General features: G+C 39.2%; 1 protein-coding gene across 1 annotated transcript in view; it reads left to right on the forward strand.

Moving 5' to 3' along the window:
- The first annotated feature begins 351 nt into the window (after positions 1–351).
- Positions 352–25612, forward strand: part of MEIOB (meiosis specific with OB-fold) — a 30466-nt gene continuing 5205 nt past the window's right edge. Inside the window, exons 1-11 of the mRNA XM_016208066.2 lie at positions 352–485; positions 5586–5662; positions 7434–7491; positions 9619–9750; positions 12774–12846; positions 15156–15351; positions 17757–17857; positions 18760–18812; positions 18898–18993; positions 23451–23552; positions 24112–24265. Coding sequence (XP_016063552.2) covers positions 5594–5662; positions 7434–7491; positions 9619–9750; positions 12774–12846; positions 15156–15351; positions 17757–17857; positions 18760–18812; positions 18898–18993; positions 23451–23552; positions 24112–24265 — 1034 coding nt within the window. The 5' untranslated portion in view covers positions 352–485; positions 5586–5593. The remainder of the gene's footprint in view (positions 486–5585; positions 5663–7433; positions 7492–9618; positions 9751–12773; positions 12847–15155; positions 15352–17756; positions 17858–18759; positions 18813–18897; positions 18994–23450; positions 23553–24111; positions 24266–25612) is intronic.

Raw genomic sequence — 25612 nt, forward strand, 5'->3', positions numbered from 1 at the left:
GACACGCTCTGGAAGGAAAGAAATGGGAACCACTCCCACCCTAGTCTCCCCGTCTCCCCTCTCACCGCTGGGACTGGTGAGGGACCGCCCTGCGGTCGGGAACCCCAGAGGGAACGGGGCGGGGCAGGGGGCGGAGCCAGAGCTCCCCAACTGAGGGCTGCGTCCCAGGGGCGGGGCCGGCGTGAAGTTTGGGAGTGGGCGGAGCCGGAGGTGGGTGCGCTGGGCGGGGCCGGCGCGGAGTTTGGGAGTGGGCGGAGCCGGAGGCGGGTGCGCTGGGCGGAGCCAGCGCTAACGGTCGCCCTGAGGTTCCAAAGCGGCGGCGGTCGCGCGAGGAGACTGCGGGCGGAGCGCGCTGTGGAGAATCTGCCCGCGCGGGCCTTGCAGCGAGGCGGCGGGGCGGGGTTGTGAGCGGCCTCCGGCTGTCCCGCAGGGAGGAGCCACCAGGCGCTGGGAGCGCTCCGAAGCAGCGCGCGCGGACTGCTGAGGTGAACGCCTGGCCTCGTGGCCCCTGCGGGCTGCGGGCCCTCGTCCGCTCCTGAGGGCTGGGCAGGGTGGTCGCGAAGGCGAGGCCCGGGGGGATCCTGGGCCGACCCTCGGCTCACCCGTGGCCCTGCACTGTCGGAAGCCAGCGGGTTGGGGTGTGTGGACCCGGCGTCTGTGAAGCCGACAGACGGAGGTCTCCCACAGTCGGAACCCGAGGGGTCAGTGTCACATCGAATACGCGTGTCGTGTGGAACCGTGTGGAACGCGTGGGCGCGCTTAGAATGAGTACGCGCTGACAGACGCGCCTGCGGTCAGTGCACAATAGACGCGCATTCCACACGGACTCCAGACACCGTTATCGCTTACGTTGGGGTTCACTCTCGGGGTTGGACATTCTTGGGTCTGACAAATGCGACAGGACACGTGTCCACCGTGAGAGGACCCCACAGAACAGTCTCACTGCCCTAGAAATTCCTGCTGCTGTCGCCCGTCCCTCCCTCCCTCGACCCCTGATAACCCTGGATCTTGTGCCAGCTCCACAGTTTTGCCTTTTCCAGGATGTCACAGAGTTGGAATCATCAGAATACATTTTCAAACTGAACAAACGGAGTGTTGCATGTCACTGCAGGGTTTGAAAGGCACTGCGGTTTTAGATCCTTGTCTTAGAATTGCTGGGCACTGGGCTTATCTATAAAGGTGCAAACGTGAGGAGGGCATGAAGTGATAAACTTTAGGAAACGGTATTTCAATGCAAGTCATGCAGTTTTCTCTTTCTTTCTTTTAAAGCAGCCTAGTTGTAAAATTTGAAAGTACCTTGAAAGGCTACTAGCAAGCATTCTTCTGTCTCCGTGTTGCAGATTCTCCAGTGTGATGCCAGCCAGCCAGTTTTCTAATGGACACCCCGGAGTGTTTGGAAGTCAGAATTTTTTTTTTTAAATATATCTTTATTGATTTCAGAGAGAGGAAAGGAGAGGGAGAGAGACAGACAGAAACATCAATGATGAGAGAGTCATTGATCAAGCCCACAACCGGGTATGTGCCCTGACCTGGGAATCGAACCCTGATTGCCTGGATCCCAGGTCAACGCTCAACCGCTGAGCCACGCCCGGCCGGGCCAGATAGAATTTTATAACGCAAAACCTACCCAGTTCCCATTGAAGCAGCAGAAGTGAAAATGGCCTTTCTGAATTGGATTTATAGAGACAGTTGAAATTGTTCCCCTCTAGGAGAGAAAATTTCCAATTTTACCAAAATTTGTCACAAATCTGTGGTTTCTGATGAGAGGTTGGGGAGATTCCAATGTACAGAAATGACCATATAAAGAGGACTTCTGTTCAGTAGCCTAACTCCCCATCGTTCTGTAGAATAAAGTAGGAAGTTACAGGAACATCATCACCGAGCTCTCTTGAAGCTCCACTTGTCTAGCAAGATATAAATCATACTTGTTCTCATAATTTAAATACTTGATATAAATGTAAAATTAGCTGTTAACTAAAATTCTATCTAAAAAGCTAATTATAGCAGTATTATTATCAAATTACAAATCAGATTGATTTAGAGCTCATTAATTTAGTCAACAACAACCAGCAGCTACTATGCACAAGGCACTAAACTAGGCACCAGATAAGGCTCAACTCTGTCATCATGGAGCCAAACCTTTTAATGAGGGGAAGACAGACAGTACACGCAACGAGTATGAATTAGGAATGCTAAGAGGGGAACTAGAGGCTGGGAGATACTTAAGTTAGGTAGTAGGGAAGGCTTCTCTTTGAGACCCAAAGAATGCCGAGGGGCCTGCCTTGGGAAGGCCTGAGGGTGGGGTTGGGGAGGGTGCTCAAGGGAGAGGGAGCTGCATATGCCAAGGCCCCAGTCCTATTTGAGGAAAGGAGAGCAGCCAGGGTGACTGGAGAGTGGTTATCCAGGGGGAGAGTGATAAGAAATGAGGAAGAGATGGGCAGAGGGCAGATCAGCTGGGTATTACAAGGTTATAGTAAGGAGTTTGGATTTAATTCAGTGTGCAGTTGGGAAGAGTTTTAAGCAAGGGAGAGATGATCTAAGTTTTTAAAGAATTCTCTGTCATGTGGAGAAGAGATGGAGGAGGCAAAAGTAGAAGCAGAGAGTGGTAAGGACAGGGAGATGGGGGGGGGGGAAGTGATCAGATTCAAGAGATAATTAGGAGGGAGAATTAGCAGGACTTGGTGAGGGTTGTTTTGTATCTGGGCAGTCAAGGAAAGGAAGTGTCAATGATGACAGAGTAGATGGCAATGGAATTTTCTGATGGCAGAGTCAGGTAGCTCTGGGGCACCAGCACAGCACCTGGCACATAGGTCTTCATGAATAACTGTTGCATTGATTGGAATGGAAATCACAAACAAGAGGCATAAACACATACACCCCTTCCTGGCCCTGGGAAAAAAGTCAGCAAAGTTTATGGCAAGGGCCCCCTCCACCCCTCTGCTCACAACTCCTTCACCGTAGGCCCAAACCTCAAACTGACTAACTCTGGTCTGCTCAGAATTTGAGACCATGGCCTCAAAACAGGAAAATTGGTGGGCTTTGCCCTAAGGGTCTGACTGACAACCTCTGCTGACCTGTGCACCGGAGACTTCTTAGGAACACTGTTAGCTCCTGGCTACCCTGTGGGTCCAGAGTCCCTTTATCCTGTGCCAGAACCCCAGTGGGAGTTAGGACTAAGTAATGCAACTTTCTCCTGTGGAGGAAAGCTCCAGCAAGGAGGAGCACAAAGGCTCTGGCCTTGTTATACCTTCATGAAACCTAAAATAAGGGACCAGGAAGGTCATGGGAGGAACAGGCCAGGTCAGGCTGGGCTCTGGGCCACACACAAGGTTTCAAAAGTGGAAGGAGGGCTTAGATATCACGAAGGGGAATTTGGGAGACCTGGGGGGTGGGGACTGTCAGAGATCATCATGGTTTATCTAGTGTCTGTAGTGTAGGGCCAGCCTCATAACAGATACTCTAAAGCTATTATCTGTGATATTGCCGCCATATTACAATAACTGGACTAGTTCTGATGCCACCTCCTCTTTCCCTCCACCTCTGGATCAGTGGCCTTGAGATCATACACATCTGGTCCCACATCTAGCTCTCTGTTTTCATTGCTCCTCTCTGAGGCTCCTGGATGGGAGACCAGCCCCAGACCTACTCTGTCCTGATTCAGGGCCTGATACATACCAGACACTCAACCCACATGTGTTGAATGAGTAAAATAGGTATAAACCAAATGATTACAGTACTCTAGGTGAGAAATGACTGAGTCTTGGGCTGAGGAGATGGCACTGGAGATGGAGAAGAGACATTTAAAATATCTTTAGAAAGTAGAAGGGACAGTAGTTGCTAATGAATGGTGTAATCTCTGGATCACGATAGTAAGCTCTTTATTTCATGTTAACTTTGTGTTTCTCAAAATGTCCAGGTAGAGAAGCAAGTTGTCATTAAAAAAACCTTTTTTTTAAATCCTCACTTGAGGATATTTTTTCCATTGCTTTTCAGAGAGAGTGGAAAGGGGAGAGAGAGAGAGAAATATCGATGTGAGAGAGAGGAATCAATTGGTTGCTTCCTGCAGGAGCACCGGTGGGGGCTGGGGATCGAGCCCCCAGTGGAGGAACACGCTGTTGGCCAGAATCAAACCTGGGACCCTTCAATCCTCAGGCCTATTCTCTAACCACTGAGCCAAACAGACTAGGGCTCATTTAAAAAAATTTTTTTTGGTAGACAGACACTGAAGTGTATCACCATATATTTTGAATAATAGTAGAAATTGGAGGACCTTCAAAGAGTTCATATGATGTCACATAAGTCAATGACCAAACCAGTAATGTGCTAAGGGGTAAAAATTGGAGAACTCATTTAGTATGTAGGTGGATAGTGTTTTTACAATAATCCAGGTACTGAATAGTTCATCCTCTCCAAGATGAAGTGTCTGGCACTTCACAGACTCTCAGTAAATGCTTGTTGAGTAGATGGATGAATGAATGAATGAATCTGTCAAGGTTTGGCAAGTATTTCAGAGACTGAAATTGCATAATGAGTCAGATTAGACCACACCAAAGAATGAGTGGGAAACTTAACACTGCTTAATTTCCCGGTTGTTTTTTCTGGCAATCAAAGGCCTGAATACAGAAATTGTTACATTGGATAAGAATGAAAAGCAGTATTCTTATCTGTTGAGAGTCTGTGAACTTCTAGGCATTTTATGTCCATTATTTATAATTCTTTGACCAACCCTGTAGGGCAGATATAATCCACATTTTATGGAGAGGAAATTAAAGCTCAGTAATGTCAAAACACTTGACTACAAACTAGTGGCACTGGAATTCAAAATCATATTTGACTAATTTCACAGGCTCCCTGACACTCGTGTTATGGGCATGTCCTGAAAGTGAAGCCTGTGGGTGAGAGAGCATTCACAGTTAAAGAGGCCATGTATCAGGAAGTGAAGCTGAGTAAATCTGCTAGTTTGGTGTAGTTGACAATTGTTACTATTACTAAAACCTTTTATAGTGATAACACCAAGAGACAAGCCACCATTTCATTTTTTTGATATTTATTGAGTGCTTTTTATGTGCAACATAGCATTGAAATACACACATAAAATATGTTAGATGCCACCTCTGCCCTCATGGTGCTTACCACCTGGAGGTGAGGTTAAAGTCGCTACCTATGCCCACACAGTGCAATCAAATGCATGACTGAGGTATTTACAATAGAGTTTTGCTGTATTTTTCAAAGTGGGCTTTATGCTAATATTTAAATCCACAAATGTCCCATTCAGTCATCTCTCATCTGAAACTCTGCATTTGCATTGTGCTCAAAAATTGTGAATTATATATTTTTTGGAAAGTGAGTTTAAAAATTGAAGCCTAACCTATATCATTCAAAACTATAAAAGGACATTTTGAAACGTTTTTTACAGGTTGAATCTGTATTAACTTACATTTCACTGTTGTAATAAAACCTTTTCCCAAAGAGTGAGTAAACTGTCCGTGCTTCTCTAAATAAATTCTTTTTCGAATCTTGGAATTGTTTATGGTTTATTTCATTCATTTAATTTGTGCACCTAAATTGTGTTTTCTAAAATGCAGATAAAAGAATGGCAAACTTCTTTGCATCGAAGAACTTCACTACACTTTCAGATCTGCATCCAAATATGGCTAATCTGGTAGGCTTCAATGATATAGTGGTTTGGTTGTTCTATAATGAAATTTTCTTTGGTAATATTACACTATGTTAACATTGATTCTTTTGACACATGCATGATAATTGACAAGTATATAGGTACTCATTGCACTTGTATAATTGCTTTATATTAAGTACCCCTAAATGTCTTTGTATTTATGCCAGTTAAATGAAAACTAGTCTCTCTCCTAAAGAATAGGAGATTGTATCTATGACTAGTTCAAGATGATCCAAAATTTATTTGTATTATTTTAATTAAACAATAATCACTCAAATTTATCATTGTAAAATTAAAATATTTTTGTTCAGCAGTATCTATTCTTTAATCAAATTATCCAAGTTAAAGACTTAAATACTTGCCATTATGCTGCTTTTATGACATAAAGATACACAACAGGTGTATTTCTGAAATGATTATGTGAACATTCATTTGGGGAGGGGTTGTGGGAGAATTCAATCTTTTTTAAAAAACATGCCTTTATTGATTTCGAGAGATCCATAGAAACATCAATGATGACAGTCATTGTTTGGCTGCCTCCTGCACACCCCCTACTGGGGATTGAGCCCGCAACCCAGGCATGTGCCCTGACCAGGAATCGAACTGCGATCCCTGGATTATAGGTCGATGCTCAACTGCTGAGCCACGCCGGCTGGGCAGAATTCAATCATTTCAAATATAACAAGACTCTTATTTATTGAAAAGAAATCTAGGTAGAATCATTTTATAAGGTGAACTTATTGTAATGCAATTATCATAGTCTCTTACCTTCCTTGCTCCTAAGCAGTCTGCCATTTACATTTGGCATTTACAAATCTGATTTCTTAAAATAGGATAAATTTACATGTAACTTTAATAGTTTATGATTAAAAGCTTATTGTTAAAAATAATTATTGCTGTTATAGTTTTTCTTGAATGTTAAACTATTTGCTAATTGCTTTTTCAATCAGAAAGTTTTACTCAATATTCCCATTAGTTGTGTTTTTCCAACAAAACTCAGTGAGATCTGAAAGCATAAGGATAGCTCAAATAGGATATGACAGTCTTAAAAGCTTGAATGTATTTTAAATGTGGTAGGTTATTATAAGGTTAAAATCTGTTGCTAGATTAATAATATAAATTTAGGTTTATCCTTTCAGAAAAAGGTAATTATTTTTATTTCTCAAAGCACTTTTTAATGTTTAATTTTTCTTTGGTAGTCACTAAAGAGAACATTAAAAATTTTAAGAAGATGTTAACATCTTTAAGGTTTAAGATCTAAGACTTTAGAGCTCAGATTTATTAGCAGTAATATACAAGTTCTGTTGCAATCTAATTTATATTACTGTTCAGCATGTTTGGATTAAGAAGCTAAACAATTTTATGTGGATTGTTAGAAAACCCTATATAAAAGAAACCTTTGAAGACTGTGGCAAATTAAATTGCATTATACATGTGCTTTGAATGAATTCAGTAAGGATTGATAGCATAGGGTGGTTACTGTGCTCCACCTAGTGATTGAAAATAAAGTAGAAACATACTAAGTATTAAATGATTACATTTGTAATAGCAGTTAACTATCTTATTACTTCGTACTATTCCCTGTGGAATTGAACATTTATGAAGTTCTTTTAGATGTTTGTCTGGAATAAATACATTTAAATGGTTCCTAGTCAAAAATGTTTGTTAGAGCCAGTAAAATACAAGTCCATGAAATTAAATTTACCATCTACATCTGTGTTTGATATTTGTCTTCTATAACCTTTTTGTTTTTCAGAAAATAATCGGCATAGTTATTGGGAAAACAGATGTCAAAGGCTTTCCAGACAGAAAAAGCTGAGTCCTGTTTAACAATTTGCTTAATTTTTCATCAACTGTGGCTTATGACTACAACAAAGTGTACTTAGTAATTAAATTTCTCATGCCTGTTTAACTCCTTAAGAGCAGTGGCCATGCTCTCTATTGTATGGTACTCAATTTAAGGCTATGTGTGTGAGGACATTAAAATAGTTTTTAATGATTTTATTTGATGTTCCTCAAACATAATTTTAAAAGTTTGTATATTCAATGCCAAAATAGCTAGTTAAATTGGTCAACTCATTAATGTGTATCAATGTGTATTCATTAAGTACCTCTACTGTGTTAAGCCCTGCATAAAGGTAACAGAGGGCAATTGTAGTCTCATATTATCTTCAGATATCATAGTGTCTGAGAGTATGGACTTACAGCTAGATTTTCTGAGCTCACTTAGTCACTGAGTGATCTGAAATTTGTCCTATGTACAGCTGTGAAATTGGGATAAATAGAGCCGGTGTGAGAATTAAATGTAAGGGTGTGTGACCTGTAGTAAGAACTCCATGTTGACTATCACTTTCAGCCTAAGAGATACAGGTACACAGGTGTATCTCAAATAAGACAGAAAGTGATAAGAAAGATGGTTTTGGAGCAGGGATATGTCATGATAGAGTAGTGCTGAAGGAGGAAGTATGGCAATAGTAGCTACATATTTACTCAAACAACCAGACAATTTAGTGAAAACATTTTATCTTTCATTTGTGGAAAATATAGTTAACTTTGGCTTCAGTGGTTTTTATTGAGTTGCTTGAATTGTGCAAGAGTGTTAGGACTATGGAAACATAATCCAAGACTAAAATTGGATTTTTAAAATTGACTCACCTTCAAACTTTTGTAGTTAATGTGCACAGATACAATATAGAATGCCAAATCTAGCAACTCATTACGATTAGCTTTAAAAGTATCAATGGTGCTTATTAAAGGTTGCAGTGTAAGTGCTGCTATACAGCTTAAGGGAATCAGAGCTCTAGTCAGCCAGCCAATAATTTTGGAAGAAGATATTAATTTTGCTTGAATCATCTGAGTAATTGTGATTGTGTTATTTGACTCATGGTATAGTGATAGGTGTCTTTATTTTTATTGTATTTCATGTAATATTCTGTTATTATTTTGAGGTAAATAACAAAGATGTCATCTCCCACCCATACTTGTTTGTGTCTTCACTTTACTTCATCATAATGAATTAGATTAGAAGTACCATTTGAATAATTTGAGAAAGTTTAAATGTCTGTTTTCTAAGCTTTACAAGGGATACTTTAAAATACATGAATTATATGGGGGCGGTAAATGGTAATGGAAAAAATACATGAATTTTAAAAAGTCAATATTTAAATATTAGCTAAAATTACAACAATGAAATACCATTTTCACCTATCAAACTGTGAGGGTAGGGGACCACTTCTGTAGTGTTTGACTACTTTTTATGATTATATGTACAGTATTCCTGTTTTGGAGAAAATGTGCTTATTGGCTTTAAAAAAACATTATACAAATAACATATAAAATATATACTTTCATTAAAAATTCAAGCAGTACAGAAAGTCATAGAGTTGAAAGGTAAAAATCTTCATTTAACCCCCAACTCTTCCCAGCTCAGTCCCTGCCCCAAAGGTAAACACTAATTACAGTTCTGTAGATATCTATAATTTGTATATGTATGTTGGGTTGTGTTACTTTTTTAATTAGCAAAAACTATAAAGAAATTTTATTTTGGAAAATTGTACTTGCTGACCTCTAGTGGTGTTATTTAGTAGCACACATTTATTTGTTTTCAAATAATTTTGATCTGAATTTGACTTAGGTTAAAATAGTAACAGTAACAGAGAAATAGAGAATCTAAGCTAATGTCTGGATGGTTCAAGCCTATGTGTCATTTCCCTCCAAATATACATATAACTGGGGAAAGGGAACGGAGGGGTTAATAGTGAGGTGATTACTTTGGCAGCTTTGAAATTCATAAAAGCAAGTATAACTTATTACAGAATTTATATCTGAAATAATATTTTATACCATGCCTTTGAGTATTGTTATTATCATCATCATAATATTTGTTCAAAAGTATAACAAAACATTTCATTTGAAAAATAAAAGCATTGGTTTTTCCTTAGATATTGGGTCAGAAAGGTACACTTTCAGTTTCACCATTCGTGATTCACCAACCCATTTTGTAAATGCAACATCCTGGGGCAAGGAAGATTACATCAGATCACTTTCTGACAGCTTTAGGGTTGGCGAGTGTGGTAAGTTGGCATTGATTCTTAAATTGTTTTTATTATAGTATTATTCCTTTGTTATGTTTGTGATAACTACACTGAGGTAGTCAAAATGCAATACAGGAGTCCCCCTTATACACAGGGGGTAAGTTCCAAGGCCCCAAGTAGGTGGATGCCTGAAACTGCAGATAATAAACAAACCATATATATACTATATGTGTGTGTGTGTGTGTGTGTGTGTGTAGTGTTTTTTTCCTATACACATAGACCTATGATAAAATTTAATTTATAAATTAGGCACAGTAAAAGATTAACAATAACTAATAATAAAATAGAACAATTACAACAATATACTGTAATAAAATTTATGTGAATGTGGTCTCTGTCTCTCAAAATATCTGATAACTGATCTGATAAACAAGACCACCACTAAGTGACTAATAGGTGGGGAGCGTATATAGCCTGGATACGCTGGAAGAAGGAACTATTTACATCTCAGGAGGGATGGAGTGGGATGGCTCGAAATTTCATCATGCAGAACTGCGCACATTTTAAAACTTACAAATTGTTTATTTCTGGAATTTTTCATTTGACATTTTCAGACTGCAGTTGACTGTAGGTAACTGAAACCATGGGTAAGGGAGACTACTGTTGGACACAATTCATAATTCTCAAGAACCTTATCAGAAAAAAGTCACGATTTACAAGCATAATACAAGGCAATCAGCATTATTACCTGAAACATACAAAACTGATAGTCACATATTTTTACTAGGTAGCTTTATATCTTTGGTTTATTTCATATTTCAGTTTATATCAATCCCTATTGTTGCTATAATCATTTAACATAATAGGGCTGCTAAATAGATTTTGATAAAAGATGATATTTGAATTTTTAATAGATTTTTTGTTTTATTAATCCTCACCCAAGGATATTTTTTCCATTGATTTTTAGAGAGAGTGGAGGGAGGGAGGGAGGAGGAGAGAGGGGGGAATAGAGGAAGAGAGGCACTGATTGGTTGCCTCCCACAGGTGCCCTGGGGAGGTGGGGGGGCGGAGATCGAACCTGCAACCCAGGTTCCTGCCCTTGGTCTGGAATCCAACCTGCAACTCTTTGATGTGAGGGCCCACACTCTAACCACCAAGAACATCGGCCAGGGTGAATTTTTAATGGATTTTAAGAAACTTTACTTTTAGTCTAAAATACCAAATCTTTTGCATCCTCTCCCCACCCCCATATCCCTCTGACAGTACAGTGTAACAAAAAGAACAAGGACTTTGAAAGTAGATAGATCCTAGTTCCAACATTTATTCACACTTAATCTTGCTGGACCTCAACTATGAATTAATACCCTATAGATTCTAGTGAATGTTAAATGAGATAGTGTGCCTGTTATAAAATGTAGAACTTAGTCACTCAATAGATGACAGATCTAGCTTCATATAAGCAACAAGAAAGCACATATACCAGCTTTCTTTTATGGTAGAAAAAAGAAGGGGAAGGGTGATGCAGATAACTAAACTACTCCTCTCCAGTACTGTAGTATGCAGCAGTCTATTACCCATATCAGTTTTTTAGCACCTAATCACATATTGCCTTGTATTATTAACTTTCAGGGTTATATGTAATATCTCTCTAACTGAACAATAAAGTCATCGAACGTAGGGACTTGAAGGCAGGAAATGTTGCAGACTTCACAGGGCCCAGTACAGTTAGAAACATTCCTTGTATGGATGCCAAAAAATTAGTTATATAGATAGAGCTAAAGATATGTTTTGGTATTAAAATATGTTATATGTTGATGGTGGTTGTGAGGATGAACGAGATAAGGGATTTTAAAAGCATAAAGTCAACAGTGATTATAAATCTAATCACTGAGTGAAAAGATTATACAGAGTGAAAAGATTACAGATTTTTTAAAAAATATATCTTTTAAAAAAAATTTCTCTTTTTAATTTATCTTTATTGATTTCAGAGAGAGGAAAGGAGAGGGGGAGAGAGAGAGATATAAACATCAAAGATGAGAGAGTCATTGATCGGCTGCCTCCTACATGCCGCTGACTGGGGATCCAGCCCAACCCGGGCATGTGCCCTGACTGGGAATCCAACCCCAATCTTGTGGATTCTAGGTCAACACTCAGCAGCTGAGCCACACCTGGCCAGGCGAGATTACAGATTTTTGAATCAGAGCAATTCTAATTCTAGCTCTACTACTTTCTAGATATAAAACCTCAAGAAAGTTATTTAACCTTTGTGAGCTTCAATTTTTTCATTTGTAAAAAGGGAATGATTGTGTGAGTAATTAGCAAAATAGAGCACAAAAAGGTCTAACATAGACCATAAGAAAATGGAAACCCTAAAATGTTAATTCATAAACTTATTAAGTTGTGGAACTCAAATCAGGACTCAGATTTTGCATTGCTCTTTCTATCCCACCACTATTATTTTCCAAAAGCAACTGTGAATTGGGTGAAGATCAATTAAGTGTTTATAGAAAGGCATCTTGTAATCAAATAAAATGTTCAGTGTAACTAATCAATAAAGTAATATTAATGTGGGTCATATGTTGGGATTTAAACACAAGGCGTAAGAAATGTCATCTGACCTTAGCTGGTTTGGTTCAGTGGTTAGAGAGTCAGCCAGCCGGCAGACTGAAGGGTCCCGGGATCTATTCTGACCAAGGGCATGTACCTCAGTTGCAGACTCAACCCTGGTCAGGGAGCTTGCGGGAGGCAACCAATTGATGTGTCTCTCAAAACATCGATATTTCTTTCTCTCTTTATCCCTTCTACTCTCTCTGAAAAGCAATGGAAAAAAATATCCTCAGGTGAGGATTAAAAAAAAAGAAGAAATGTCATCTGGGGTCAAATTGATGGTCATATTCTAGGATTCTGTTTTTCACAGTGACACAAGAAAATGATTGGGAAGGATATATAACACTAACTCAGAAATTAGAAATAACATTATAATGTTTATTATTATGTACGGTTGTTTTTTACTTATCCTATTACTTTTTTGTAATAGCGTCATACTTTCCCATCTGTTTTAGTGATAATTGAAAATCCCCTGATCCAACGAAAGGAATTAGAAAGAGAAGAAAAATTCAGCCCTGCAACTCCTAGGTAAATATCCAGCACAGAGTTCAACAAGCTTTGTGCTATAATGATCATTACTAATGAATTTTTGCATGTCAAGTTAGCAGAGAGTTTACTAAAGGTGTATACTTCAATTTGAAAATTAGGGCTTTAATTCTTCTTCACAATGTTTATTTTATTATTATTTTTAACCCTCACCTGAGGATATTTTTTTAATATTGATTTTAGAGAGAGAGAAAGGGAGAGGGAGAGAGAGAAAGAAAAACATTGATGTGAGAGAGAAACATCTATCAGTTGCCTCTGTACGGCCCCAACAGGGGGAGGGGGGTTCAAACCCGAAACCTGGGTATGTGCTCTGACTGGGAACCAAACCTGTGACCCTTCAGTGCACAGGGCGACGCTTCAACCAACTGAGCCACACTGGTCAGGGCACACAGTGTTTATTTTGATTATGAAACAATTTACTTCGATATAGGGTTACATGAAAAAATAGCTTTGTTTTTAGTACTTTCATTCTCATTCTTACATGTACAAAAATTTGACTGTAGTCACATAAAGTGGAACAATGAGAAGAAAAATAAATCTTGAAAGTCACATACGTATATTTTCATATCATAGTACAACTCTACTCACATGCCTTACTATCTTAGTTCAGGTTCTCTGGAAGCAGAGCAGAAGGAGGGTTTTTGTGCAAATGATTTGTTGAAGGTGAGCTCTCAGGAGCAGCCAGTAAGGATAGGGTTGGGGGGTGTGAGGAGGTGGTGAAGCTGAGCAAAGAGGCAGGTTCAGGTGAAGCCCATTCTCAGCCTGACTCATTTGTTCCTTCTCTTCTTTGAAGTGTCCACTTGAATGTCTCCTCCTTAGGCCTTTCCCATCTATCCTGTCTGTACCAGCCCTTCCAGTTCATTACTAGGACTTTTCCCTGTGCTGTTTGTTATCATCAAAACCCCAATCACTATCTGAGATTATTTGATTAATTGTCATGTCTCCTTCTCACCCATGTGGACTCCGTGAGATCAAAGGTCTTGTCTGTCTTCTTCACCACTATATCCCTTGTGCCTAGACTATGGTCTGGCACAGAATAAGCTCTCAGTAAATATTTATGAAATGAATGAATAAATGAATGAGTGGGGGGAAGAGCATTCTTGGAAGAGAGAACAAACATGAAACCTGACATTTTGCAGAACAGTTAATAGTAGGTTGAACCATATGGAAATGGTGATATGTGACTATTTTTTGTCTAAAAATGTCAGTTTCGCCTTAGCCAGTTTGGCTCAGTGGTTAGAGCATTAGCCCGAGGAGTGAAGGGCCTTGGGTTCGATTCCAGTCAAGGGCCCATACCTTGGTTGCAAGCTTGATCCTGGGCCCTGGCCAGGGCATGTGCAGGAGGCAACCAATCGATGTGTGTCTCTCACATCAATGTTTCTCTCTCTCTCTCTCCCTCTCTCTCTCTTTCTCTCTCTCGCCCCCTTCCACTCTCTCTGAAAAGCAATGGAAAAATATCCTCAGCTGATGGTTAAAAAAAGTCAGTTTCATAGCTAGTTGTTTGATACGGTTGATATAGGGCAAGGGCAGGGGAGCAGCAGGAGAAAAAGCTTGAGAGAGAAGCAGAAACATTTCACAGACAACTTTGCCCATTGTAACAACTTCATTCTTTGGTGATGGCTACCTGGAAGGCCTTTGAGCTGGGAAATAATATACTAATATTTGTGGGTTAAGAAGATTACTTTGCCTACCTTAGGAGGAGACAGGGCCATAGTTTGGGTGAGAAGTGATGAGGTAAATACCTAAAGCACTAGTTGGGGAGGAAGGGCTGGATTAGAGGGCTGGAAATTGACTCCATGAAGGGGACTTGGGAGTCGATTGGCTGGAAGGGGAAGAGCACCTCAAGTTCAGTTGTTAATGTTGTGCATCTACTCGATACAGAGCACAACAGAAGTAAGTGAAGCGCAGTCCTTGATTTAAAGTCTGTAGGCGGGTTGGTCAGTGTTTAGAGATACAGATATCTGTATACAGATAAAGAACATGGTATAGAGTGCTTTTATACCTTTATTTCACAGAGAAGGAAACTGAAGCTCAGAGTCTTGGGCAAGGCCAGATAACTGGTATGCTTAGCATTCAGGCACAAATTGGTCCTCAAAACATTTTCTTAATGAAAATATATTTCAGACAAAAAATATTTTACTACATTTTTTTCAATGTTTCTAAAAGTGTAGAAATTTTCTTAATATAGTCTAAATTACAAGAAAAAATAATTTAACTGTGAACCTGGAAGTATTTTTCTACTTAAAAAAATCATTTGATAGTAACTTTTTGTGTGTGTTTTTGCAATTTAGTGACTGTAAACTGCTGCTCAGTGAAGATCACTCAACAGTAAAAGTTTGTTCCAGTTATGAAGTGGACACCAAGTTACTTTCTTTGATACGCTTACCTGTTAAAGAGTCTCGGGATTATTATTCATTGGGTGACATTGTTGCAAATGGACACAGTCTTGATGGAAGAATTATTAATGTGCTTGCAGCTGTGAGGTCGGTAAGTTTAAACCTCAACAAAGCCAAGTTCAAATTGGCGGGGGAATTCTATCACTTATTTTGTGTTTGGAAACTAGTAACCAGCTGGAGTAAATATTCCTCTGTCTTGATCTGTAGTCAGTTGAATTAAGGCAACAGTATCACATCTCATTAAAGTTTAAGTAGCATTTTATCTGTGAATGAATAGCACCAACATGAAATCATATTTGAGTGTAAATGCAACACACACTGGTAAACGACCCACCAACCATATGAGAAACTTTTATACTTTGGTTAAAGATGCAAATGAAGAGAGTAAATTCATTGATTTGAAGATTTTCATGAAGTTGCTTAAAGGGGTATAAGTTGTATAAATCAAGGAACCAATTCTGTGCCTGTTCCCAAAGCTGTCCTGAGATGGGGGAGGGACGGAGGGAGAATACCCAACTGAACTGTACTAGGGGCCTGGTGACCTACTGCACAGTACCATGTGGTGAAAAGCAGGGAAGGACACCACTCTGTGGGGCTCTGGGAGTGTTTCACCATTTGTTGCATCAGAATCTCCCTTTTACTTAATTATTGCCCAAGTTTTGAACTCTGTTGGACAGACTAGAGTCACTTGGCAGGACTAAGAGGTGGACCTTAAAATTTAAGTTTCATAAAATAAAGCATACAAAGAAAATTAAAGGGACAATATCAGTTTCTCAATGTTTGGAATGATGGTAGTCAAAATACAAAAAAAAAAAAAAAGAAAGGAAATTGACTTAGGTACTTGTAGTTAATGTTGTTAGTAATTGCTAATTGCTTTTCCGTATTAAATGACTAGCCAATAAGAGTGTTAACTATACCTGATGACAGGCCCTTGATGGCAGAGGCATGTCTGCTTTGTTCATCACTCTAGTTCCAGCCTAGCACAGTGCCAGCCACAAGGTGAGCACTCAATATAATCCAGGATGGAGAAATAAACACCCTATGGGGCAATTGTGAGAAGTAGGAGAAATCACTTTCTCAGCAATTTAGGTTCAATCTTGCTTAAAGGCAGGATATGATCTCTCAGTTTCCCTGCAATACTATATAATGTCATTATATTACAACATAGTAAGAATTTTCTAACACTCAGTATGAACATGAGCAAAAACCTACAACTTTTTCCATGCACCTCCACCCTATGAGTCTGGTACCTTCTTCCATAGGATTACATTACTACTTTTTTAAAATTAAAATTAAATTTTTTTTTATTTCAGAGAGAGGAAGGGAGAGGAAGAGAGAAAGATAGAAACATCAGTGATGAGAGTCATTGATCGGCTGCCTCCTGCACGCCCCCCACTGGGGATCAAGCTTGCCACCGGTGCATGTGCCCTGACCGGGAATCAAACCTCGATCTCCTGGATCATAGGTCGACATTCAACAGCTGAGCCACACCAGCCAGGCTACATTACTTCCTTTTTTCACTGCCTTCCTTCTCCTATTTTGCTTCTATCCCTCCTACATTTCCTTTCTTTACATTTTTAGTTAACTTGCTCTCTTCCTTCTTACCTCTGCTTACATCTCTTTACTTTAAACTCTTTTTTGTACAATTTTCTTGTGTGCTGTGGTATGGCAGGCATCTTTCACACTCTGGCTGTACTTTCCTCCAACTTTCGTTCTAGATACTACTCTTCTGCTGGTAGCTATGAGTCTTTCTTCAGCTCCTTCCCATGAAGCTCAGAGCTGCTAATAGATGCAGTGGTGACAGTGGCATAGGGGGAAGCCAGCTGATTGTCTGTGCTTGGGCCATTGCTATGTGACTGTCAGAGGTGCCTGCTGTTCAATGTGAGAACCCCTGGGGTGACAGAAGGGCCCCTGAGTTCACCTTCATTTTCACGATCCTCTTACCCCACAGTGTGGATTGAATCAGACCGTGTCAAAGCACTTTCCCAAACATCCCTCATTTGGTCCTTACCACCTTGTCTTATAAAGACACAAAGGAGATATTGATATTCATACCTGCACTGGAAAGATGAGGACACAGAGGCTCAGAGAGACCAAGTCATCTAGTCACATGAATTCTTTGCCAGGCCCTATACTAAGCCATGGGGCACACAGATGTTGAAAATATACTTTCTATCCTCAGTGAGTCCACATAGATGACATCCGTGGGCTTGTCATGGAGCATTTGTTCTGATATGTTGAAAAGACCCCATAGTCTTAACTTAAAATACATATATCTGTACTTCTCTTCAATCAAACTGTTTAACTAACATCAGTTAAATACACCTAGTTTAGAGAGAGATGCTTTTAAATCATAAAATGTATATTATTGATTCTTACTATTCTGATATTTCTTATTTGCTGTTTAAAGGGTAAACATCTGAATATTTCCATCAACAAATATTAAGTACCTCTACAATTATAGATGAAGAATAACAATTTCCTTCAATTTCTAAGGTTGGAGAGCCAAAATACTTTACAACTTCAGACCGAAGAAAAGGCCAGAGGTGTGAAGTTAAACTCTATGATGAGATGGAGTCTTCTTTTGCAATGATATGGTAACCTACCAATATCTGTTCCAAAATGTGAAATCCCTGCTATTATCAAGGCAGAACATTTTTATTTTATCAAAAATATGATGGATTTAATATCAGGAGATGAGTAATGATAAGAAAGAAATTATATTTAAAAAATAAACCTCACTCTTGTCTTTTGAGTTGTTACAGTTGGTGTGGTAAGATTACCTTAAAATGAGATCTTTAGATGACATGGGATTGCGTAGATGGACTCACTGTGACTGGTGTATTCTTGCACTCTCTTTTATTAAAAATGGTGATTTATTAGGTCTCATTAATAATGAACATGTTAGACTTTCCATATTTCTTTGGGTAGCCAGGCCATGGAGAGATGATAGAAAAGCAAGTGTTGTCATAGGCTGGGTTCTGTGGGGCTTCTGGTGTGTCAGATGCCGGGTAGGACTACATTCTGAAGTACTACAGGGTATTACATGGTGTTGTTTAGACTCCAGATGCCTTGGTACCAAATTAGGTACTTAATTTGAAATGAGCCTTCAAGTTCCCTGAGCAGTTTATCCATTGTGGGGGCCCTCGCTTAATAGTCTGAAAGAGTGACTTTAAAGTCTTTAGACTTGTAGTCACTCACATCCATGAAGCCAGGAGTGACCTGAGTGATGGGAAAAGAAGGAATTGATGGAACAGAAGTTGTTAGAGGTTAATAGTATTGGAGGAATGATTGATCATGTAGATGTTAAATGCTCTGTGAAACAAACAAGTGTAGCCCTGCAATATGCAGGAGAAACTGCATCTTTAACTTGTGCCTTTGACCATATAGGGGATGGTTAACCCCAGTGCTTAAGGCATTCTTTTTTTGGTAAATAACGTTTGCTTCCAGTTTTTCTAATGTATTTTATTTTTATCACTTCTTTTTTAAAAACGTGCAGTTGGGATAACGAATCCATTCTACTTGCACAGAGATGGATGCCACGAGAAACAGGTACCATACTTCAATGACTGTGTTCAATATTTGTCATTTTTTATCCTCCATGTAATAATTTAAAAATGGCTTTTTCCCCAAACAGTAATATTTGCCTCAGATGTAAGAATAAATTTTGACAAATTTCGAAACTGCATGACAGCAACTGTAATCTCAAAAACCATTATTACAACTAATCCAGGTAAAAGGTTATCTGAATTTTTTTATCCCTTTGGAAATGACTGTATCACATATTCCCATATTTGTGTATTTAAGAATGAAAAAAAAGCTTAGATCTCATTTGAATTAGAAATGAAAGATTGTTTTATATGACTTTTTAAAACACAATAAGGTATATTCTTTGATTTCTTTACTAAAGAAAAATGAAAAACCAGACTCATTTTTAAAGCATAATTCCTTGTGATGATTTTTGAGAGAACAATGCTATTGATTGTGTAACCTAAATTATTGACTACTTAAAATAAATTCAGTTTCACTACATTTAAATAACTTAGTGCTAGAGCACTGAGAACATATGTGTAGTATCATTAGTTCATAACTGTAATTAAATGTCCAACAGACCCACTGGAGTGGTTGTTGAAAGGAATTGTAACTTATTCCAGCATGAAATCAGGGGAGCAGGACCTGGGGAAATAGGGAGTTGGTGCGTTAAGCAACCTCAGAGTGCTCTGTGGTGCAGAGAGAGGTCAGCCCAACACTGAAGAAGAGTGCAGAACTCCCATAAATGGAGTTACCCTTCACAGTCTCAAGAAGATATAAATATAGTAGCATGCCATTTTATTTTATTTTATTATTTAAAAAAAATATATCTTTATTAATTTCAGAGAGAGGAAAGGAGAGGGAGAGAGAGAGACAGAAACATCAATGATGAGAGAGTCATGGATCGGCTGCCTTCCCTGACTGGGGATGGAGCCCGCAACCCGGGCATGTGCCCTGACTGGGAATCGAAACCCCGATCGCCTGGATCCTAGGTCGACGCTCAACCGCTGAGCCACGCCCGGTCGGGCAGTAGCATGCCATTTTAAACATAAGCTCATTCTACTGGTCAATAGCAAAGCATCAATAGTTACTGAGTACCATAAAGCAACTTTATATTTTTGACCAGATAATTATCAGAATTTTGAAAAGTAGAATTAATTACTATGACATAAGATGTAAAATAACAAGACTCTGTTTTTTAAAATAAGTATATTGGATCTTCACATCCACCGCAGAACTGTTGTCTCTTTAAAAGCAGCATCATGGGAGGTGATATGACACTCAATGATTTGTTCTTTGTTGAACTCTCATCTACTGAGCACATGCTGTGTGCTGGGACAAAGCACAAATATCTCCACTTTCATGGAGCTCACATTCTACCAGGGAGAGACAGATGATAAACAATAAAGGTAACACATACGTGAATTATGAGATATTTAAGAAGAAAATGATGCCATGGCCAGGTAGCCCAGTTGGTTAGAGCATTGTCCTGATACACCAAGGTTGTAGGTTCGATCCCCAGTCAGGGCACATACAAGAATCAACCAACAATGCATAAATAAGTGGAACAACACATAGGTCGCTCTCTCTCCCCCGCCCCCACCACAGCTGCTCATTAAATTAACAATAGCTGGTATACATCTATCCATGTTAATAGAATGCTACTTCACATTGTTAATGGCTGCCTAATGTTCTATTTGATTGCATTCTTTTATGTATTTACTTTTTACCATTAAAAATAATTTGGGGTCATATAAAAATTACAACTAAACTACAGAACAACTGTCATTCAGAAATGCCTGAAATCAAGCTGAATGGAAATCCTACAACTAGGGAATTAAAGAAGAAGCCACATCAAAACTGGTAGGAGGGAGACATGGATTGGGCTGGCCCCACACCCACATGTGGCAGATAAAAACTGGGAGAGATGAGGAGCGGGGGGTCTCAGCCCCACACCAGGCCCCCCCAACCCAGGGTTCCAGTACTGGAAAGAGAAGTCCCCATAACTTCTGGCTGTAAAAACCAGTGGGGATTGAGGTTGAGGGAGCTGGAGGCTGCTGGAGTCCCAGGCTGTTCCTTTTAAAGAGTCCATGCACAGGGTAACTTGAACTCATTCCCTTTGAGCTCCAGTGTGGGGCAATAGCTTTAAAGGCACCAGAGACATATGGGGAGGAACTGAATTGTCCAGTATCAGGGCAAGAGCTGGGGAGGGGCAGCTTTCTGCCAGACAGAAGTGCTGGCAGAGGCCACTGTTCCTTTGATGAGCCCTCCTTCCACAGAGCTGGCAGACGGGTACCATATCTGGGACTCCATCAACTTGGCTCACACTGTTTGCTCCACCCTGGTGATTTCCTGAGGCCCTGTCCCACTCAACTCAGGCTCTTTCCAGTGACTTTTCCATAGGAATGGCCTGTCTTGGCTCATGCTTCAAATTTTCCTAAAATCTCTCAAACAAGCAGCATCTGGCCTCAGCAAGCCCCCATACCTCTTGCTAAGTCGCCCCAGGCTTGGCATTAGCAGTAGTCAGCCTTGGTTCACAGCTTGGCCTGGCCTGGGCACCACCAAGCCCAGCACAAGTAGTAGCCATCAGCAGATCACTTTGTAACTTGTGCCAGGTGTCCCAGGCAAAACACAGGCAATAGCCAACCTTGGCCTGCACCTCTCTGGAGGCCCTAGAGCCAGCACACCCAGTGGACAGCTTCAGACCACATCAAAGCATCACCAGCCTACCACTTCTGCAAGGAACACACTCAAGGGGCTGACTCAGCAGGCACCAGAGCCCCACTGAAGTAAGTCCTGCTATGTGGGGTGAGCCCCAGCACAGATGATCCTCCATGGTGGTCAGAGGTCAGTGGTCAGTGGTGGCAGTCAGTCCTTGCAGCTGATTGGCCTGGGGGTAAATCCCTCCCATTGACATGCCAATAGCAATTAAGGTAAACTACAAGAAGAGGGTGTATACAGCCCCACACAGGGTGGGGGGGCACCCAGTTTGGGGAGGCTGTACCATTGGGCCCTATAGGGCATCCTCTACATTATGTCTTCCAAGCCCAGGGGACATAGCAATCTACCTAATACACAGAAACAAACACAAGGAAAATGAGGAGACAAAGAATCACCTCAAATGAAAGAACAAAACTCCAGAAAAAGAATAAAACAAAATGGAGACAAGCAATCTACTAGATGCAGAACTCAAAACACTGGTTATAAAGATGCTCCATGAACTCAGTGAGAACCTCAACAGTGTAAAGAAGAACTAGTGAGAAATGAAGGAGACACTAACCGAAATGAATAATTTACAGGGAATAACAGTGGAGTGGATGAAGCCGAGAATCAAATCAGCGATTTGGAATATAAGGGAGCAAAAAACACCCAATCAGAACAGTAAAAAGAAAAAAGAATCCAAAAAAATGAAGATAATGTAAGGAGCCTTTTGGACAACTTCAAGCATACCAACATTTGCATTGTGGGGGTACTGGAAGGACAAGAGAGAGCAAGAAATTGAAAAACTATTTGAAAAAAATAATGACAGTAAACTTCCCTAAACTGATCAAGGATTTAGACATACAAGTTCAGGAAGTGCAGAGCGTCTCATATAAGATGAACCCAAAGAGGCACATACCAAGACACATCAAAATGCAAAAGTTTAAAGACAAAGAGAGAATCTTAAAAGCATCAAGAGAAAAGCAGTTAGTTAACTCAAGGGAGCTCCCATGACTGTCAGCTGATTTCTCAACAAAAATTTTGCAGGATAAAAGGAATTGGCAAGAAATATTTGAAGTGATGAAAAGCAAGGATTTACAACCAAGGTTACTTTATTCAGCAAAACTATCATTTAGAATCAAAGGACAAATAAAGAGCTTCCTAGACAAGAAAAAGCTAACGGAGTTCATCACCACCAACCCAGTATTACATGAAATGTTAAAGGGTCTTCTTTAAGAAGAAGAAAAAAAAGATGAAGAATATGAACAATAGTCCAGCCAGTGTGGCTCAGTGGTTGAGTATCGCCCTAGGATCCAGGAGATTGAGGTTCGATTCCCAGTCAGGGCACATGCCAGGGTTTCGGGCTCAATCCCCAGTGGGGGGCGTGCAGGAGGCAGCCGATCAATGACTCATCATTGATGTTTCTATCTCTCTCCCTCTTCCTTCCTCTGTCTCTAAAATCAATAAAAACATATTTTAAAAAAACCAGAAGAATAAATAAGCTATAAATATTTATGACTAAAAAACCATACATTTTTAGGACATTAAAGTTCTGTATAATGCCTTTATACTAAATAGACATGCAGAAGGAGAGAGTGGGTGAGTTTATCTTTTTGCTTAATTTCACATTTTAAAATTTTATTTGTCCCAATTCACATAACACAAATTGGTAGTAAAATATTATTTTTTTAAAAAAACACCTCCAGTGTGCAAGAGGCAACAATCAATGGAAAAAATATCCTCAGATGAGTATTAAAAAAAAAAACACCTCCCAAATGGGATTGTTTTAACAGTCTATTTGTGTACTTCTCTTAGTTATGTACTCTCCTTTACATTCTTTTATTTCACTTCCTTTTATTATTAAAATGGGCAAAAGTTAAAAAAATAATTTTGCGTCATTCGCGGTTATTTAAAAAGTAACCAGGTTGATTTCTAATTATTATGCATTTTCAATTTAAGAGACACCAGAAGCTAACATCTTATTGAATTTTATAAGAGAAAATAAAGAAACAAGTCCTCTGGATGATGCAATTAACAGTTATTTGAAAGAATCTATAAATTGTAAGTGACCTTTAAATATTATTTGAATTTTTAAAACTTCAAGATTGGGGCCTGTAAAGTTTTGTTTTACATAGTGAAAGGTACCATATTCTTATTCTGTAACTGCTATATTTCCAGTTTTAAAAGTAGTTTAAAACTCTTGGAGCTTTCTATAACCTTTTGTCAATCTGATGAGAGCTAAAAAATTGAGTTGATTTTCTTTTTATCATTGGTTTTTAAGAATTCTTTAGATATTCTGGATATAAATCCTTTGTCTCTTTATAGATTGCTAGCATCTTCCACTGTGTAGCTCTCCTTTTCACTCCTGTAATGGCATCTTCTGATAATCATACATTCTTTATTTTAATGAAGACTAATTTCCTATTTTTTGTTATTTTTTGCTTTTATGTCCACTTATATAATCAGTTTTAATGTAACAAATATAATATTTTCTCTGTTACTTAACTGAAGCTTCTACATGTTCTCATTTGAACTTTGTAGCTTTTCTATTTGGATATAATTCTTTGGAGTTCTTAGAATATACACAGAGAGAGCTATAATAACTTCTTTTTATTTTTAGTAAATACAGTAGTTGATGTCTATACAGTTGAACAAGTAAAGGTAAAAGCTTTGAAGAATGAAGGGAAAGCTGATCCTTTTTATGGCATTCTTTATGCTTACATTTCTACACTGAACATTGATGATGACACTACAAAAGTAGTTCGAAATAGATGGTAAGCAGCCAAGTTGCTTTTAGTAAATTCATTCTTGTAAGAAAAAACAAGTATTGTTAATAAATTTTAACTTCTATAAAAGTCTAAGCTATTCTTGGACATCACAGTGGTTATACATTTGAGAGAAAATGTATAAATAAATAACCTGAAGTTTCCATGGCAAACTATTTATATGCAAAGATTATAATTGCCTTTTAAAGCAAAATTAATGTACTATGTTTCTGCAGTCCTAAACTATAAAGATATGATACTGCCAGAAACTTTTAACTGAAATGGCAAGCTGTTGTTTTATAATGTATTAGAAAGTAATTTTGGTTGCCACATTATAGAGCAAGTGACAGCATTAAAAACATTATTTTCAACTGTATGATGAATGATTTCCAAACACTCAGAGGACAGAATATCTACTTGCATAGAAAAGTAAACCCCAGTAAATAGTCTCATCCAAAAGATGGTTGGCAAAAAGTGTCCAAACTGTTATTGTGAAAATCTCCTTATGGGTTTTGGTAATTAAAAATTTTTGAGATAGTTCTAGGTTTAACATGGAGGTTTAAGAAATAATATGGAGAGCCCTGGCCAGTAGTTCAGTGGTTAGAGCATTGGCCCATGCACTGAAGGGTCCTGCATTTGATTCCCAGTCATGGGCTTATACCTGGGTTGCAGGTTCAATCCTGTGGGGCCACATGTGGGAAGCAACTGATCCACATGTCTCTCTCACATCAATGTTTCTCTCTCTCTATCTCCCCCCTCCCTCCCTCCCTTCCAACCCCTCTAAAAATCAATGGAAAAAATATCCTTGAGTGAGGATTAAACGAAAAAAAAAAGAAAAAGAAATAATACAGAGAGAGCCCATGTGCACTTTGCTCTGTTTCCTTAATTCAATCCACTTATTTTATTCAAATTTTTCCAGATTGACATGTGCTCATTTGTGTGCATGTGTGTATATGTGTGTGTATTAAGTTCTATACAGTTTTATCACATGCATGGGTTTGTGTACCTACCACCACAGTCAAGATATTGACCTATGGATTTTTATTTTTAAATCCTCACCTGAGGATATGTTTTTATGGATTTTGAGAGAGGGAGAGAAACATCAATGTGAGAGAGAAACCTCGATTGGTTGCCTCCTGTACATGACCCGACAGGGGATTGAACCAGCAACCTAGGTATGTGTCCTGACAGGGAATCGAACCTACAACTTTGGTGTACAGGACAATGCTCCAACCAACTAAGCCACCTGGCCAGGGCTGGATTTTTTTATTTTGATAGAGAGGGAAGGAGAGAGAGAGAGAGAAAGAGAGATCCAGTTGTTCCACTTATTTATTATGCATTCCTGATCAAACGCAC

The sequence above is a fragment of the Miniopterus natalensis genome, chromosome 3 (assembly GCF_054644295.1).
Source record: "Miniopterus natalensis isolate mMinNat1 chromosome 3, mMinNat1.hap1, whole genome shotgun sequence".
NCBI lineage: Eukaryota > Metazoa > Chordata > Mammalia > Chiroptera > Miniopteridae > Miniopterus > Miniopterus natalensis.